Below are 16,489 nucleotides of genomic sequence, written 5' to 3' on the forward strand. Positions count from 1 at the left end.
AAATAGAGTGCAGCAGGGATGGGTCCTTAAACACGGTAATGAGTTAGCATTTTTGCACTTCCTTCGTCTCAAAGTCAGTATGTTTTTTAAATGGGTTTTTGGTTCAATCTCTGAAATAAGGTCTGTGGTGAACACAAGACATTTTCATGTTTTGTTCTATGACATAAAATACATCTGTGGATATCCCACTTGTGAACTCTGAAGTTTTCAAAAATGTAGTCTTGAAAAAGGCAGTTGCTAACTAGTGGCTAAATGAGACTACAGTGGTTGTCAGGGATATTAAGGCCAAACACGAAAACTCTGTTACCTTAGTAGTGGTAATGCTAGTTCATTTATGGCCCAAAGTAAGTGTTTTACTTCTGCAATGCATTTACACCTCAAAAATAATAAAGGTGGTATTAATTTGTGAAGTCTTTTTCACTGAACCTTAGTGTAATTATCATAAACATTTGTTTGCCAAGAGCTTATTTCTGCAATAATCCAAAATCCAATGGAAAAATCCTACTGGCTTTTTGGGGAAGGAACCAGGGTGTCGCTAACTTCTGTGTTGGCCTACACGAAAACGCCATCCCTACAGCACTCTATATTATCTGACAGCTCTGCAGTCATCGACTCTTTGACCAGGATGTTAAATTCTCTGCTTGCAAAGAAGGAAGCTGCACTGACAAATGGATAACTGCGGATAGGAGGTCAATATCCACTCCATCTTAATTCCTCGTAAACCCTGTCAGCAAGAATCAGACTTTCATGGTTCAATGCTGAAATAGAAAAGAGAAAAAAGGTCTAATTTGAAATGGTGCCAGGATTTCTGCCTCCACAGCAAACTTAAAAAGAACAGCAAGACTCACCAGGATTCATCACATGACATCACATGAAATAATACAAAATAATATTACACAGAAAATAAAATGCAATGTCAACATCAACCTACTCTACTATCAGCCTTACACAATATAAAACACAAGATATTTTCTAATTTCTTCATACAATAACCCTGTGTTTCCCATACATTGATTTATTTAAACTAATTTCATTGTAGAGTTGTACGCAGCACATTCGCTCAGCCTGGATTTGGGCTTGTTAGACTTGTACTGCTGCGGCTGCTGACTGGGGGTCTGCCTCTCAAAGCTGCTGCCCGCTCTCGCTAATGTTAACTACATGAATGTAAACTTGAATTAGCCGCAGCTGTCAGCCTTTGACTCTGGTTAGCAGACGGCTTAACTATTAGCAACGTTTCTTTTTATCTCAGTAAACGCTTCATCAGTTTTGACACATTTTATTTACTTTATTGTCAGACTCTCTTTTGATACGTCCATCTTCCTTTTTAGGGTTTCCTTGCAGTGTAGGCAGTTATTGCCAATGCTGGGATAGCAACGTGCTCCACAGGATTATATGCCATTAAATCAGGCTTTCACAAAAGGGACATGCACCTGCATCTGCATCTATAGAACAGCCAATAGGAATGCTCTCTCTTTGAAATGACCTGTGATTGGCCATAGTCTTCCGTCATGGGCTAGATTTCCTAAAGCCTGAAAACAGAGCCAAGAGGAGGTGAAGTCTAGTGCTCCCTCAGACCACTTGAAGTACAATATGCTCAAAGTTTATTACAGTGTTTTTGCCCAATGACACCAAGGTAAAACTGCCTACCCCAGCTTTAATGAAAACATTCAAATCTCCCACAGGGAACATTTATTACTGAAACTGTCTGCAGTGCTCCTGCAGCTGCTGCTGTTGTAAGGCACTTTGACTGAAAGTGATGGCTAAATGGCTTTCAACATCAGCCTCTGATCAATATAATAACCTTACATCGTGAATTAATTCAATTTAAGTTGATGCATTTCTCTGATTCAATTAGGTTGAAAGTTACAGTAAAGCACAGTCACAAAAAGCTGGTTTGTTAAAAACTGACTGCAGCAACATGAGTAATGAAAAGACAAGATCGAACCTGCTCCAACCAAACTCTGTGTTCAGCCCACACACCATCACTGACACACTGAACATCTTCTACCAGCACGCAGGATGTGATGTAATCCTGAGCTGTTAAACTGGGTTGAGCAACACCAATAAAAACTCTATGTGGATGAAAGATAAAAGAGGTTATTAAATGTGGGTTATTACAGTTAATGATGTTGGGGATGATGCTGTGTTCCTGCAACCTGGTAAATTAAAGATTACGGGACTTCCTGATGGAGGAATGCAGTCAAACAGTTGTTCAAGCTGCAACTGAAAGTAGCTAAACCAGCTAAAACTTCTCCATGTGAGGATTCCGGAGGATTTACAAGGAGCCAAATATTCCGCAGAGGTCTCTCCCTCTCAAAAACAAATGGACCAGGTGATTTAAACCAGTAACAACACTGCTTCAAGCAATTTCACATTAAAAAATCTGTGTTTTTGTACGACGCTCTTGTCATGAAGGGGCTGCTAACTTCAGTGGCCAACATGAAAATGCAAATGGCCCTATCTAGAGCCAGTGTTTGGTTTGTCTGTCCTGGGCTACTGTAGAGAAATGGCAGACTCAATGGACAAGGACCTGTTCCCTATGTAGATATAAACAGCTCATTCTAAGATAATGAAAATGCCATAATGATTATTTTCAGGTGATGATACACTAAAGAAAACATACTCCTAACATTATATTCAATTTCTGTCAATACATCCCCATAAATCCTACACAGAGTTCAAGTATTGTGTTTCTGAATGTTATGGTGTTATTTCCATCTAAGAACTAAAGGTTATATTGTTTATCTTTTCATAATTGTCAATCATTTACAGACCAAAGCATTATCAACTTTAGTTGTAGTATGAGAAATTGCAGCAAAATGCACTTCTAAGAACCGAACAATGTCTACAAAAAAAACAAAACAAAGCAGCCTTTGAAAGAGATGCACACCATCAACTTGGCCGCAAACGGGAACATCAGACGCAGCCTCTGGACCACCAGAGAAGCAAAGGAGGACGGGATTTAATTACTGTATTTAGTTTTCCAAATGTTAGCCTCACTTATTACTCTCTGTCCTCACCACCCCTCCAAGAAACTTGATCTAGGGGAAAACAATGCGAATTCAAACTGTTCCTCAACACCCATCCCTACCAATGTGACTCAGGTGTTATCTGGTGACACATTCTATTATTGGTCTTTAATTTACGTTAAGGCTGCAATCAACAGTTGGAAAGCCAAACGTACCATAAAGATTTGCACACGCTTGTATGTAAATATTGCAAATGCTGAGGACAATGCACAGACAGCAGAGCACACTGTGCTTTACAAGGCTGAGGGTACCATTAGTTCACCATCCTGATGACCTGAGGAAACACTACCTTCTTTTACTTACTCATTTATACTCAAACTCATTTACTCAACAGTTCATTTTTTATCTAAATTTTCTTACATTAAACTTAAAAAACTCTTTACTCCACAATAAATGTAACACTGCAGCTAAATTTATCCCCAAAAATCTCACCCGGCAGACGTTTGATCCTTCTAGTCTGTAGCAGCTAATTCAGAAACCTCAACAACAGTCAGCTAATGGCAGAGCAGAGCCTCGACTCCACCACTCCTCATCACATTAATGTGTTTTTATAAAAGCCTTAAACCAAAATGGTACACTCTATTTGCAGCCACTGCCCTAAATATTAAAAATCCTGCTTCACAGCTAACATGTATCGAGCTGTCAGCGTCCTCTGGAACATTATTTCCATTAACATCCTCAGTCATGTGAGAAATTAAAGATGCAAGCAGAGCTGAGAAGTGAATATCTGCTGATGGGTCCCAATGCAGCCATCAGAGTGTGAGCCAGAGTGTGTTACTAATCCAGCAGGCACAGAAGCATTATGCTAACTGCTTTTCAGATTTTGCACCGGAGGAACGGTGGGCGTACACGTTAAATTGAGGGAGAAAATGCAAATAAACTGGCTGAGGAAGTTCTTTTTCCTTTACTACAACAGTCAATAGCATTTAAAACAACGACTTACGGGAGTTTATTTTTACCATTTTCACTTCAGCAGATAATGGTAGCATTCACCATGTCTTTATCAGTCCTGGGAGTCCAGGCGCCCAGTGTCGGGGGGGTCAAAGGGTACAGGTGACCCCAGTCCAAGACCAAGGGGGGCGCCATGAAAAGATCCATGGTTAACCCTTAAATGGGATCAAGTACAACAATTTACTTACTGACCTTAATCACTGACAGTACAAGTTATATGTATTTACATCATACATAAGTGTAACTTTATAATTAAAACACATTTCATCGTGCCATCTGATACTTCTCTGATACTAATTGGGTATGACCGGAAAAGTGAGAGTTGAAACTCTTTACACTATTTCAGTTCTGAACACAATTTGACCAAAATTTAATTAAAGTGGCCCCCAAGATTAAATGAATAGGGCTAAAGGAAGAAAACATTTGTTCACTCCTGATTTGATTTTAAAATAAGAAAATGAGGTCTTATATATATCTATATCTATATATATATATATATATAGATATAGATATATAGATATATATATATATCTATATATATATATATAGATACAGATATATAGATATAGATATAGATATCTATATATATATACTTTATTAATCCCCCTGAGGGGAAATTCAATTTTTTTTCATCATCATCAACACACAGGTCCGAAAGACACACACATGCACAAACAGGACCTATACATGCAGGCTGCCATGGACAGGTGCCCGGAGCGGTTGGGGGGGTTCGGTGCCTTGCTCAAGGGCACCTCAGCAGTGCCCAGGAGGTGAACTGGCACTTCTCCAGCCACCATTCCACGCTCCATATTTGTTCCGGATGGGACTTGAACAGGCGACAGCAAGTCCCTATGGACTGAGCTACTGCTGCAAGTACAAGTGGATACAAAATTCATGTGGAAATATGATTAATTGGATTATATATATCACAGGACGTATAAAAAAATGTAAAGGGAAAATGTTGTCTCCCTGCCTGTATTTACTAACAGCAGGCCTGTGTACATTCACATGTACATCAAGTGATGATGAGTGATGATTGAAGGTGTCAAGCCCAAGTCTACACCTTCAAATGTCTTGTTTGGTCTGATCAGCTGTCCAAAACCCAAAAATTATACACCTGGCCTTCACAGCACTTTGCATCCCAAAACAAAGAGGTCCAGTATTTGGCTATAAGCTCAATATCTCTCACGGTTTACATATTCAAACATACTGACGCTAAAATAGCTGCTAGTTGTTCGCTCTGCTGGGAACAACCGAACACTGGATAAAAGCAGAAAAAGATGCGATATCAAACAAACAATTCAATAATGTGTAAATGGGCTGGGGGTAACAGTTATTTCAGAAGTGCATAACACTAACTCATATGAGAAGTAATGTTAATGCCTGGTGGCAGAGACTTTTATGGTGGCAGTCGGTGTGTCCGAGGCAGCGGTGCATGAAAGACAGGTTGTCAAAACTCCTCTCTCCAGTCTGCAGCTGCCTCAATGCACTGAGGCTGAACAAGTAATGAATGTGAGCATGATGAGCATCAGTTCATGTAAATGTTCCCACGATGTGAACAATGTTTGATTCATCCTCTCAGCCCGGACTCTTTGAACACCAGCAGGCTCAGTTCTCTGCACACTCACTCAGGGGGGATATTTTGGGATGCAGTCACACTGACAGGCTGCTTTCTTTGCTCTGTGAAAACGTGTACTTTGTAGTATTTTTGGCTTCTGGTTTAACATCCATTACTGAACACCAAAGCTGTAATAACGACCACTTAGGCCAACTATAAGACAAGGATCAAGGTCTGAGAAAAAAACAAGACAAAAAGGGCGCAGGTTGCTTTAATACTTCTTATGTGTTTGCGTCACAAAGAGATCATGAAAAAATAACTGATTAGGAGAATTATTAGTATTCTTAGATGGCCAATTGTCCTAAATACTGTGGGATCACTGTGTCACACACTTTTTAATAGACTTAAAGAACAGCCAAGATACACAGATTGGGATACAAGCACAACACGGACAGTTGTAAGTGCTTTGGATTGTGCCACATTTAGGGCCAGGTATTGGTACTCGATACTTTCAAGGTATCGTCCAAAATAACCCATTTCCAAGTCGTATCAAAACTAGTCCAGTCAAACAATACTTGCATGCGATCATTTTTGTACCCAGATCTTGAAAAAGACTATTTGTCCAATCACTGCAAGTGTTCTTCAATTTAATACAATGTGATTGGTTTAGCCAGGTGTTTTTGACAGACTTGGCAGTTCAGAATGCTGAGAAGCCACCAAATTTGAATGTATGGCTATATGACACACCTGTGGCATCTGGTGGCCTTTTACTCAACTTAATGCTTCTAGTCACATGATGGGTATCAAATGAAGCATGAAAAAATGAATCAAATGATGTAATCCATTGGTATCAGAATAACTGTAATGGTCCTGGTATTTGGTACTGGTATTGTAAAGTTTTAAATAATACCCAGCTCTAGTTACATTCATGTTACTTTCTGGACAGTTTACAACCAGATGGCTTCATTAGTGCCAAAATCACACTGTTGTTATCGTAAAAAACCTGCAGCTGGTATGTTTGATTCACACCTTTCAAATGGTCTTGGTTAGGTTGTTTGGTCCACTCCAGAGTTTGATCGACAGAATTTTCAAACGTCCTAAAGGTTTTGACACATGACCCGCAACATCCCTGCATCACGTCCAGCTAAGGGCCCTTGTTGCACGCTAGTCACCATCTCCCTCTGCTATCAACTATCAATATAAGCAGAAAATTCCCCTCAAGTACGACAACTGCTACCACAAAAACAGGAAACCAAAGGATGTCCAGAACTCACCCAGTGTTCACACAGGATAATCTATCTAATTTAACTATGCAACAGAAAAAGAAATCACTAGTGTTCCAGGATTCAACTTTGGTGTGGGACTGTGAGACTGATCTTCAGTACATTTGTTGTCACAGTAATCAATAAGCAACAACAAGCCAACTGCACAGGACACACCTGAGGAAGGCTGAAACTCATGAACACCAACTGCTGACATTGACAGTTCATGAAAACTACTTAGCCTGCATGTAAATATATACGTCACATTTCTACCACAACGTTTGTTAAAGGAGTACTTGACACTTCCAATAGGGCTGGGCATCGTTGGGCATACCAAAACCCTCAAAGTGATACCGATACCAATAAAGTACCTCATTTGGTACCTTTTTTCCTATGTCATTCGATACCTACCTTGTGTCTGGAAGCACACAGTTGCATAAAATGCCACTAGATGCCTCAGTCATGTAAGTATAGCCTTACGTCAAATGTGTTTAGGCTGAGTATACTCAAGTAATCTTCCCAGACCTATAATATATAACTTGGCTGCCCCTTTAAAGGTTGATGCAAAATAACAACTCCACAAAGTTCCCCCTCTAATTGTTTCGGAAACATCAGACTGCACAGGAGCTGCTGGAAGCATTCAGACATCACGTCATGTTGTAAATGTCAGATAATCACCAAACAAACAGCCCGGGAAATGCAGCTTCATCACTTTGCAGCAGTGTTAAAGCCTGTCGGGAGTCAGGACGGACTGTCCCTTTAACAGAAAATCCTTTAAAAGCGGAGGATGTGGTCGAGATCAGACCATAAAGGGCAGCAATGAAAACAAACTGTGCTCAGTTGAGATGCCCGAGCCGCAGCAGCTGTCACTTTGTGTGTTTGAGAGGACGACACATTTCACGGCAGCAGAGGAAGTAGCTGTTGGAATCGGCCTGCGGTTATGTGTGTCGACCCACTCTCTCTGCTGACAAACAGCTGATTGTTGGATCTGTGTCGTCGCTCACTGAGAACTCACTGTCATGACCGTTCAGTCGAGGTCACGTGGTGAACTGAGAGCCTGTAATGTGTTCAGGGACACAGACCCTGAGGGCAGATTGACGATGACAGGGCAACAGTCTCAAAGCCTGTCCTGAAATTAAAATGCACGGCTTACATTTTATTTTTGGGACCTTTTGTTTTGTATGTTTCTGAGACATCAGACTCCACTGAACTACAGGAAATATATGCTGTAGATTTAAAGAGAGAAAAATCTGTGGTAGTCAGTTAACCCTTAAGGCAATTTTTCAAGTAAAAATGCCAAATATTCCCTTGTTCAAGCATCCTGAAAACGTGTACTTGCCCCTTTTTTTGTCTTATGTGATAAAAACAAAGTGAATATCTTGGGTTTGGTCAGTTTCATTTCCAACATGTTTTATTAATAACGTTTATATCTTGAGTTATTGTTGAATATTTAAATCCATGTCATTTTCTTTTAATTTTAATTGTCTGATTATATTTGCCTCATTGTCTTGTAAAATGTTTTAATACTGGATCAACGATGTGAACCACTTCATGACTTTTTGTATAAATAAAGTTTATCTTTACTTTATTATGAGGAATAGAGACCATCCTGCGACAGGATTACTCCAGCTGTGAAACAGTCATCCGTGACGAAAAACAAATGTGGGCCAGGGATGTAAAGTGGAGGTGTAATGGCCCCTGCCTACTTCTAGTGCCCCTACTCGGACCACACTGTCCGAGTAGGGGCGGCCTTTAATTTGATCTCAACTGCATACTTGTAAAATTTTGTTAAAGTGGAGAGCCGATGGCCTCTTCTCTACTTCCCACCCCCCTACTTCCAGCCCCCTTGCTCAGACCACACTCATCTTTAAACATGGCCTTCATCGCGATCTCAGCTACACACTGTAAAGTTTCATAACGACATCTTGCACGGTTGCAACACTGCTGCATTGACAAAAACTGTACACAGGCTGACAGAAACATTAACACTTGGCAAAGCACTTGAAAACAATTTTGTGATAGTTCCGACTACGATAGGTGCCTCCAGGAGCACAGTTCGCCATGATGACACACACATACACACACTCATGAGGTAAAAAAAATAATACCTGCTGTTGCAACGCTGTCATGGCTGGTAAAAATTGTGATGAAAATAGCTGTAGCCATAATCGTCATGGTGTCAGCTTTTTTAGGCTGACACCAGTATAAAATTTGATTATAAACTGGCCAATTTTTCTGTTGTATCTCATCGCGTGCTTAATATCCAGCAATAAATGTTACAGCTGATCGAGAGCCCTCATTATCAAAACTGACTATAACAGTAAATACAATGTAATAGCAAATTTTGAACAGAACTTGAATGAAACAATTATTGTTTTATATATTTCATAAAATTTATTTATCATTTACTATTATTGTCTGTTCTTTTTGTTTTCAGTTGTTATTCTTTAAGCAGCATCTGTGTATGAAATGCTGTAAATAAAGTTAATCATTATTAAAATATTATCATAAATAATAAACAAAAACATCAGTAACACAAAAAACTTGACTGTCAAATTGGGTTTGGGGATCAAAACTTGACACCTTTAAGGTATCAGCCTAAATAACGCAGAAACAAGTCGGAGTGGAACTTCTCCTTCACGAGATAAGCATTCGATCCCTTTTGTACCCAGGTCAAAAAAATACTATTTGAATGGTTTTGCGCGCATCTAATCAATGAAAGCGTTCTTTAATTTAGTGCTTATGGCGTTTGGTGGCATTTTACACAACTTAGTGCTTCCATTAACATGAGGGGTATCAAATGAAGTAGGGAAAAGGTATCAAATAAAGCACTCTGTTGGTATCGGTATCACTTTATAAGAACTGTAGTGGTATCATAACTTTTTAAATTATATCCTACCCTGCTGTTTAATAACTGACGCTTTTCAACTGAAATTTCAATTTAAGCAGTTTAACCTAAAATGAAATTGACTTATGCAAAAACTCAGGAATTAAATACACAATATTCAATGATCAAACTACATAATTTGCTAATATCGACACACGTGTGATGAACCAATATCAGTCGATAATTCCAGCCTGTTCTTATATTAGTCAAACTATTCTCCCCACCACACATGTCGTTTCTGATCTGAAATCACGACACTTCATTAGATATCTGACTTTCTCAGCTTGTGTTTTATTATCTGCCTCGCTGGGGGATAATTAACATCAGCTACCAGCCTCACGCTGCTTGGTTTTAATATTTCTTCTCTAATTATGCAGAAAATTTGCTCTCATTCCTCCCTCCGATGGGGCCGATGAACTTTGTACAGCTCATGTTACCGACATGGTAGTTATCTTTAAACAAGCCACAATAATGATTCTGTGCTCTGTGTTAACAAGCCTCGTGTTTCCTCCTCCTTCACCCACACCACTGCATCGTGACATTTCAGGAAATGGCAAAGTGGGTGTAGAGACGAGCTAAATCCAAATGTGTAGTGTGGTCTGGAACATGTACAATGATCTTCTCCTCAATCAGGTGTCACTGATGTCCATGAACAAGCAGGGAAAGGCTTGAAGCTCAGAATTTAGCAAGGATTTTCTATTTGGTAGAAGACACTCACTTACAAAAGAAAACATATTATTTTCTTACAACTTAAAGTATTTAATAGATACTTCATTAACACAGTTATTGAGCCTTGTTTCTGCTCTACAATTTGAAGATGAGCTTCTTTGTCTTCTTATCAAACATAAGTCCATCAAATCCATTTTAATTCAGCTTTTAACAGCTGTAGCTAAATTAAAAAATGCCATAAACCTGGAATCAGATCCAAAACAGGACACGTTATCAAGACTACAGCTGCAACACTAATTAGCTGATTAATATAAAATTAATTTCCACCATTTTTAAAGTAATTTCATAAGCAATACTGGCAGAAATTTCACTGGTTCCAGCTGCGTAAATGTGAAAATTCACTGGTTTTCTCACTCTTCTATAATAGAAAACTGAATATCTGGGTCTCTGAGAAAATAACTGGTAGTTTAATCAGTTAGGGCAATAATCATAATATAAAATGGTTGCCACCCTAACAGGAACCAACTCCTACCTACACACGTAGCCTCCATAGCTTTGCACTACCCTAAATGTAACCACTGCAGACATTCAGACTATGGCAGCCATTAAGGTACCATGTGGAGGCAACAAGAGCTGTGATTGGTTGGCTTGAGCGTAAGAGGAGTTAAAGAAAGACTGAGTGTAACACATATGTAACAAAACTTTTCTTACTTCACAACATCTGCACACTGCAACTGTATAATTAAAGCAATATAGAATGTACAATATTAATCTATAAAAATAGACACTGAACCGTCAGTTCCTATGGCAACGTAATCTAAAGTGGGATCATCACACACCATGTATGCTTTCACCTTTGGCTTTTTAAACAGAGTTCTGGTTTCTCAAACAGCCACAGAGCAACAGAAATCCTGAACTCTTTTGTCTTATTTCTACTGCAAACAAACAGAACTCTGGATTGTGATCAAACAAACACGACTGACGTCTTTTTGTCCGAGCTTCGTGGTCTGGTTTTGTGGTTTCTTTATTACCCGCTCTGTTATGTCAGGACTCTGGTCATGAATGTTACCGAGCATTCTTTGAAGCGATTCACCGGCTGCTGCTGCCCCACCCACAGCAAAGACTCACCAGCTCACCACAGGGCGTGTTAAAGGATCAGAAGATTAGCAGGTGATTCCTTTCAGTGAAGCACAAATGAATCTGACCCTCCCAACACATGCACGCACTCACACACACACACACACACACACACACACACACACACACACACACAGAAAGAGAAGGAAGCAAACGCACACAAAATATGTCTGAGATAAACTATTAACAACAGTTTCAATACACATGCATTTGCTCCATTGGAGTTGGCTGCTGAAGAATCCTGTCTTCTTTGATTGTAACTTTATTTTTCAATAGTAAAATAATCTTTTTCAGAAGAAATCTTTCTCCTTAATAACCAGACCTGAAGGGATTTTTATTTCATGTTCTTAACTAAGGTTTTTAGGCCTAGTGTTAGTAGGATTGTTTTTAACAGGAAGTTTTCAGTAACAAATAGATAGTTTTTTAACATATTGTTCTTTTCTGTTGCACTGCTGTGAGCTAGATAACAGTATTCCATCATTTTACTGTGTGCAGATACATAAGAAAAATTACCAAAAAACTGAATCTTGAATCTTTGCCAAAAATGTTTTATTACTTATTTGTATTCTTAAAAAAAGTTATATCAGCCTCTTTTTGTCATTCTCAACCAATAATTCTCAATATCGATATCAACCTCAAAGATCACACGTCTCTTTCCTCTCAGGCCGGAACTTCATTTTTGATGATTTCAGCAAAGCTGTGGAATTTGCTGAAGTGCTGATGTTATACAAACTCGCAGTAATACAGTTTAAAGATTGACAAGAGTCATCCTCCTAAAGGCGAAGTCTAACACCTATTAAATGTGTCATAAGCGGCTAAGAAGTTGTACATTACACAAAGAGTCCCATATCCTCATCCTCTGCAGCGTATTAGGATTCTGACTTTGAATAAAGTCATGAGGCGTTAAATTGTCAGATAATCCCTGACAGTCTGTGGGCGGACGGGCAGCGTGGAGGTCAAAGGTCATATTTCAAATCCGAAAAAGTTAACATCTTAGTCACTAATGAACAAGACCTCTATTACTGCTGATGAAACCTTCAGTGGTCAGCAGTAGATGTCTGTGGGCTTAAGTTTCCCAGGTGTGACTAGTAGGTTTCCAGTATCAGTAATCTCAACTACAGCAAGCTGACCTCATCAAGAAGGAAGTAAACAACCAAGACTGGACAGAAACTGGTTCTCAGTGGTGGAAGAAGTATTCAAATCATTCAACAAAGTAAAAGTAGTACTACGACAATTTAAAATAATGTATGACAAGCATTCAAACCGTTAGCTGAGTGAAAGTACATTAGTATTATCAAGTAATATTATCTGTAACAATTAGGGCTGGATATTGTTTAGATGTTGTTGAAATTGTTTTAAAATTTGACATAATCCTTCCCCATATTATGCATTTATTTTCATCAGACACCACAGGCACAAAGTATAGCCATACTTTTAAACGTTTTGGCGGCATCACGGCATGCTGAAATGACAAACACACCACGCTCAACTTCACCATACCACATACTGTATAGGCTGTAGCTGTTGCAGCAGTGGGCCAATCACATGGCGGAACTGAGTCATTTCAGTCAATACCAGAAAAGGTATCCAGTACCGATACCCAGTCCTGGTAACAATAGCCCCTTTTACACTGCCAGATTTTCTGAGAATGTTGGGCCATTTTGCAGGCAAGCTGCGAGTGTTTAGACACACAGAGCCAGATTGGCGAGCTAATCCGCGGAGCCCCATTTTCCGCCTCATAGGTTAGACATATTGGCGGAACCCTTTTTGGTTTAAAAAGTACGAAGCGCACTTCCACCACTAAAGGGGCTGTTGATGACTTGTGGGAGGAGCTGTTGATGACGCCGCACGTGCGAGCCACTGGTGGTGGATAAACAGGAAACAGCTGATAGCAGGAATTAGCGAGCAGCTAGTAGCAAGAGGGAAAAGCAAACCTGACAGACACTGTAAAGATGAGCACCTGGGGAGACAAGGAATTGCGCGCCCTCCTTGTCCTCACAAATGAAGAGGCCATTAACCATCAGATGACGCCGACTTACATCTGACTACCGCCGCCTGACCAGCCGCGGCTTCCCTCCCACGTCACTGGTTACTTCAAATGCTGAGCTACACATTTTGTTACTTGCTCGCACCCCCTATTGCCCCGAAAAAGGTGCATTCTGTATAAACAAAAGTAGGCAGGTGGCATTTTGCTGCACTCCCCGATTTTGTTTTTATACTGCCAATGCTGAAAGAAGACCGATTGGGCTTTCCTGCAAATTTGCACAATTCCTGTTTAAAAAGGGCTAAATGCATCATATTTTATCAAAGACCGGGTGTAAATACATCCAAGAAGCATTCATCCGACCGACTCATTCTAGCCAGATGTAAAAAAGGTGTGAATGCACCTGTCTTTCCAAGACACATGTAATCTTTACTCCTCCCACTAGTAACTATGTCAGTAAGTGATGTGTGCCAATGGTGGATGTTGCCACTCACAAGGTCTGTCCTGTCTGTCTACTGTGATAATGCTTAAGTTACACTAAAACTACACTGTGTGGGCAAGGGACCAGCTTGAGAAGTATTGAGCTTGTGAAGTCAATAAAACTTTCGTCTCGCCCCTAGTCCATCCATGTTTGTGCTGATTAACTGTAAGCTTGCTAGCAAAGCTGTTGAAAACATGCTTAAGGTGCATCACCAACACCCTCCAGACTGGAGGAGAGCCGACCCTTAGCTGTAAGACTCCCAGTAAAACCAAACATTTGTGATGTGGCCTTGTACGTGGTTAAGTGTGCACAGAAGTGTATTTTATTTGGATTGAAGACACGTTAAATGACAAGAGGTTGGATGGTTGGGTCAATTCAAGGCAAGCCTCCTGCCTTTCTCTTCCAGAAATACTGTGGTGGCTCATGAGTTCTGAAAGTTATAAGGTTTGTTTCCTGTCCTGTCTGCACTGATAGTTTCTGTGTCTCTTCTTTTCTCATGGTCTTGGCAATCTGTCCTCTATGTGGTCACTTCCTCACAGCAGATTATTTAACAGGCCTGTGGGTTGGGGACATTACACAGACAGCCTTAAAAGAAAGACAGGAAGTGTCGGGCTTTTTGGCGTCGTCTCCTCTGAGACACAGAGACACCAGAGAGACACAACGAAGATCAAAAGGACCAACTTATTTGGCCAGCAGCATCTTGGGGAAACTACACACACATTGTGTTTGCATGCAGCAAAGAAAATCAACCTGAAAACTGGTTTCTCCTGAACATGTCCAGTGTGGAAGACGTGCACTTACGTAACAAATCTCATAGCAACTAAGTGTGGAGGTCCAGTGGAGAGCTGGCTGTGCACAAACTGCTAAATATAACAAGCAGGAAACAAACGGGAGATATCTGAAGGAAGAGACTGCTGTGATGTGACGGTTCTAATATTAGAAACGTTCTGAGGAAAAGTGGATTCAAGGTGCACGTTGCCACTGGAAGCTCATTTATCACCGAACAACCACAACCCACAAAGTATATACCAGAAACAACACTGTGTCCATCTCTGTCAATGAGTTTTACAGCTGCACTTTAACTCAAAATGCGTTCTGTACATTATTTATTAGCTTAGGAAAACTGATCCCATCACTCATGGAAATCAAATCAAGTGATGAGAGGAATTAAACTACTTGATACAACATCAGTGCCAAGGGAAATACATATATATCTGTATTATCAAGTATCAAAATCAAGGACTAAAAGTTGGTGTCAAATGTTGGTGTCAGATTCTTCTTTTTTTTTTTCATTTTCTTAGCTCAAATATTTCCTGATCTGAGTTAAGAGCCTTTCTAAAACCGCTGCACTGAGAAGTTTAGCAAAAAAAAAAGGGTTAAAACATACCATCACTGAACTCCTCAGACTAAAGTATTATAGTGTTGTTTTGGCTTCAGTAACTAAACCAGTATTGGCATCGCTATTGAAAACTGCTTAACTGTCCTCCTGACCTACTTCATTTCTCTCTAATTTACTCTTGAGCTGAAACTATGAATTCATTATTTTCTTAGTAAATCATTTCAGTATTTTTTAAGCAAAAATGCCAAACATTTAATGGTTCCAGTCAGCAGTATAACATCATTGCAATTGGCCCCAGTACATGTATTCTTTCTTCCGCCCACGCCTCGCCCCAAGCACTTGTGCCAAACACGCATGGACACACACAGTCAGGTGTTACATTGTGCCAGAGCTGTCTGGAACTCAGCTCCAGAATCTACTTAGAGCAGCCTAGATAAAATCCAAATTACAATTTTCACAAGGGGCTGGTGGCCAGCAGCAGCACTGTGTCTAACCTGTGTAACAGCAGCAACAGAATGTTTGCTGATCCTGCAGAGGGTCGGGGCGGTCCGGGATCAGATCACCCCTGGGATTCGCGGTGGCTGAATTGCTATAGCAGCAGTCCGTAAGCTGCCGCCCGCTCTCCTAGGCTCCTAGTAAGGCTAATATACACTGCTACTGAACAGCTTGCTTCAAAACAGCCACCCTTTTATTAAACGCAAATTCATCTCTCCCGCCCTGCAAACCAGCTTTCAATTAGCCCCAAAGACAGCAGCTGAAGCACCACATCTATCAAGGCTCATCTAACAGTCTGCCCTGGACTCACACCACCACAGCCTTCCTACATGGCCCCTGACAGCTTCTGGGCCCCACGGCACTGCACTTGTTGCATTGTCAATATTTACACCATTGGTTCCAGCTTCTTAAACATCAGAATTTCCTGCTTTTGTTGTCATATATTATAGCAAACTAAACATGTTTGGGTGCTGAGAAACTGTGCTAGGTGTTTTTTTCAGTATTTTCTGATATTTCTGAGACCAATACTCCACATTTTAGGCAATAATCTAATTCTTATAAATGTTTTATTATCAGATTACCTAGTAAATCTTCAGAGTTTCAAGTATTATACTCAACTGTAACACCAATCAACACTTGCAGCTATAGTGTGTACTTTAAATATAAATGAAGAGGCATTTAACAACAGCACTTTGAA

General features: G+C 40.1%; 1 protein-coding gene across 9 annotated transcripts in view; it reads right to left on the bottom strand.

Annotated features, from left to right (window-relative positions):
• Positions 1-16,489, bottom strand: part of myo6a (myosin VIa) — a 188,721-nt gene that overhangs the window by 164,353 nt on the left and 7,879 nt on the right. For 6 of the 9 annotated variants that reach the window (XM_050057695.1, XM_050057694.1, XM_050057693.1 and 3 more), the window contains exon 2: positions 3,989-4,135. The exons of 1 other annotated variant lie outside the window; for it this stretch is intronic. In XM_050057695.1, coding sequence (XP_049913652.1) covers positions 3,989-4,018 — 30 coding nt within the window. In that variant the 5' untranslated portion in view covers positions 4,019-4,135. Of the gene's footprint in view, positions 1-3,988; positions 4,136-15,791; positions 16,067-16,489 lie in introns of those variants that run through there. 2 more of the 9 variants (XM_050057688.1, XM_050057692.1) reach the window with 2 other exon arrangements.

The sequence above is a fragment of the Epinephelus moara genome, chromosome 12 (genome assembly GCF_006386435.1).
Source record: "Epinephelus moara isolate mb chromosome 12, YSFRI_EMoa_1.0, whole genome shotgun sequence".
NCBI lineage: Eukaryota > Metazoa > Chordata > Actinopteri > Perciformes > Serranidae > Epinephelus > Epinephelus moara.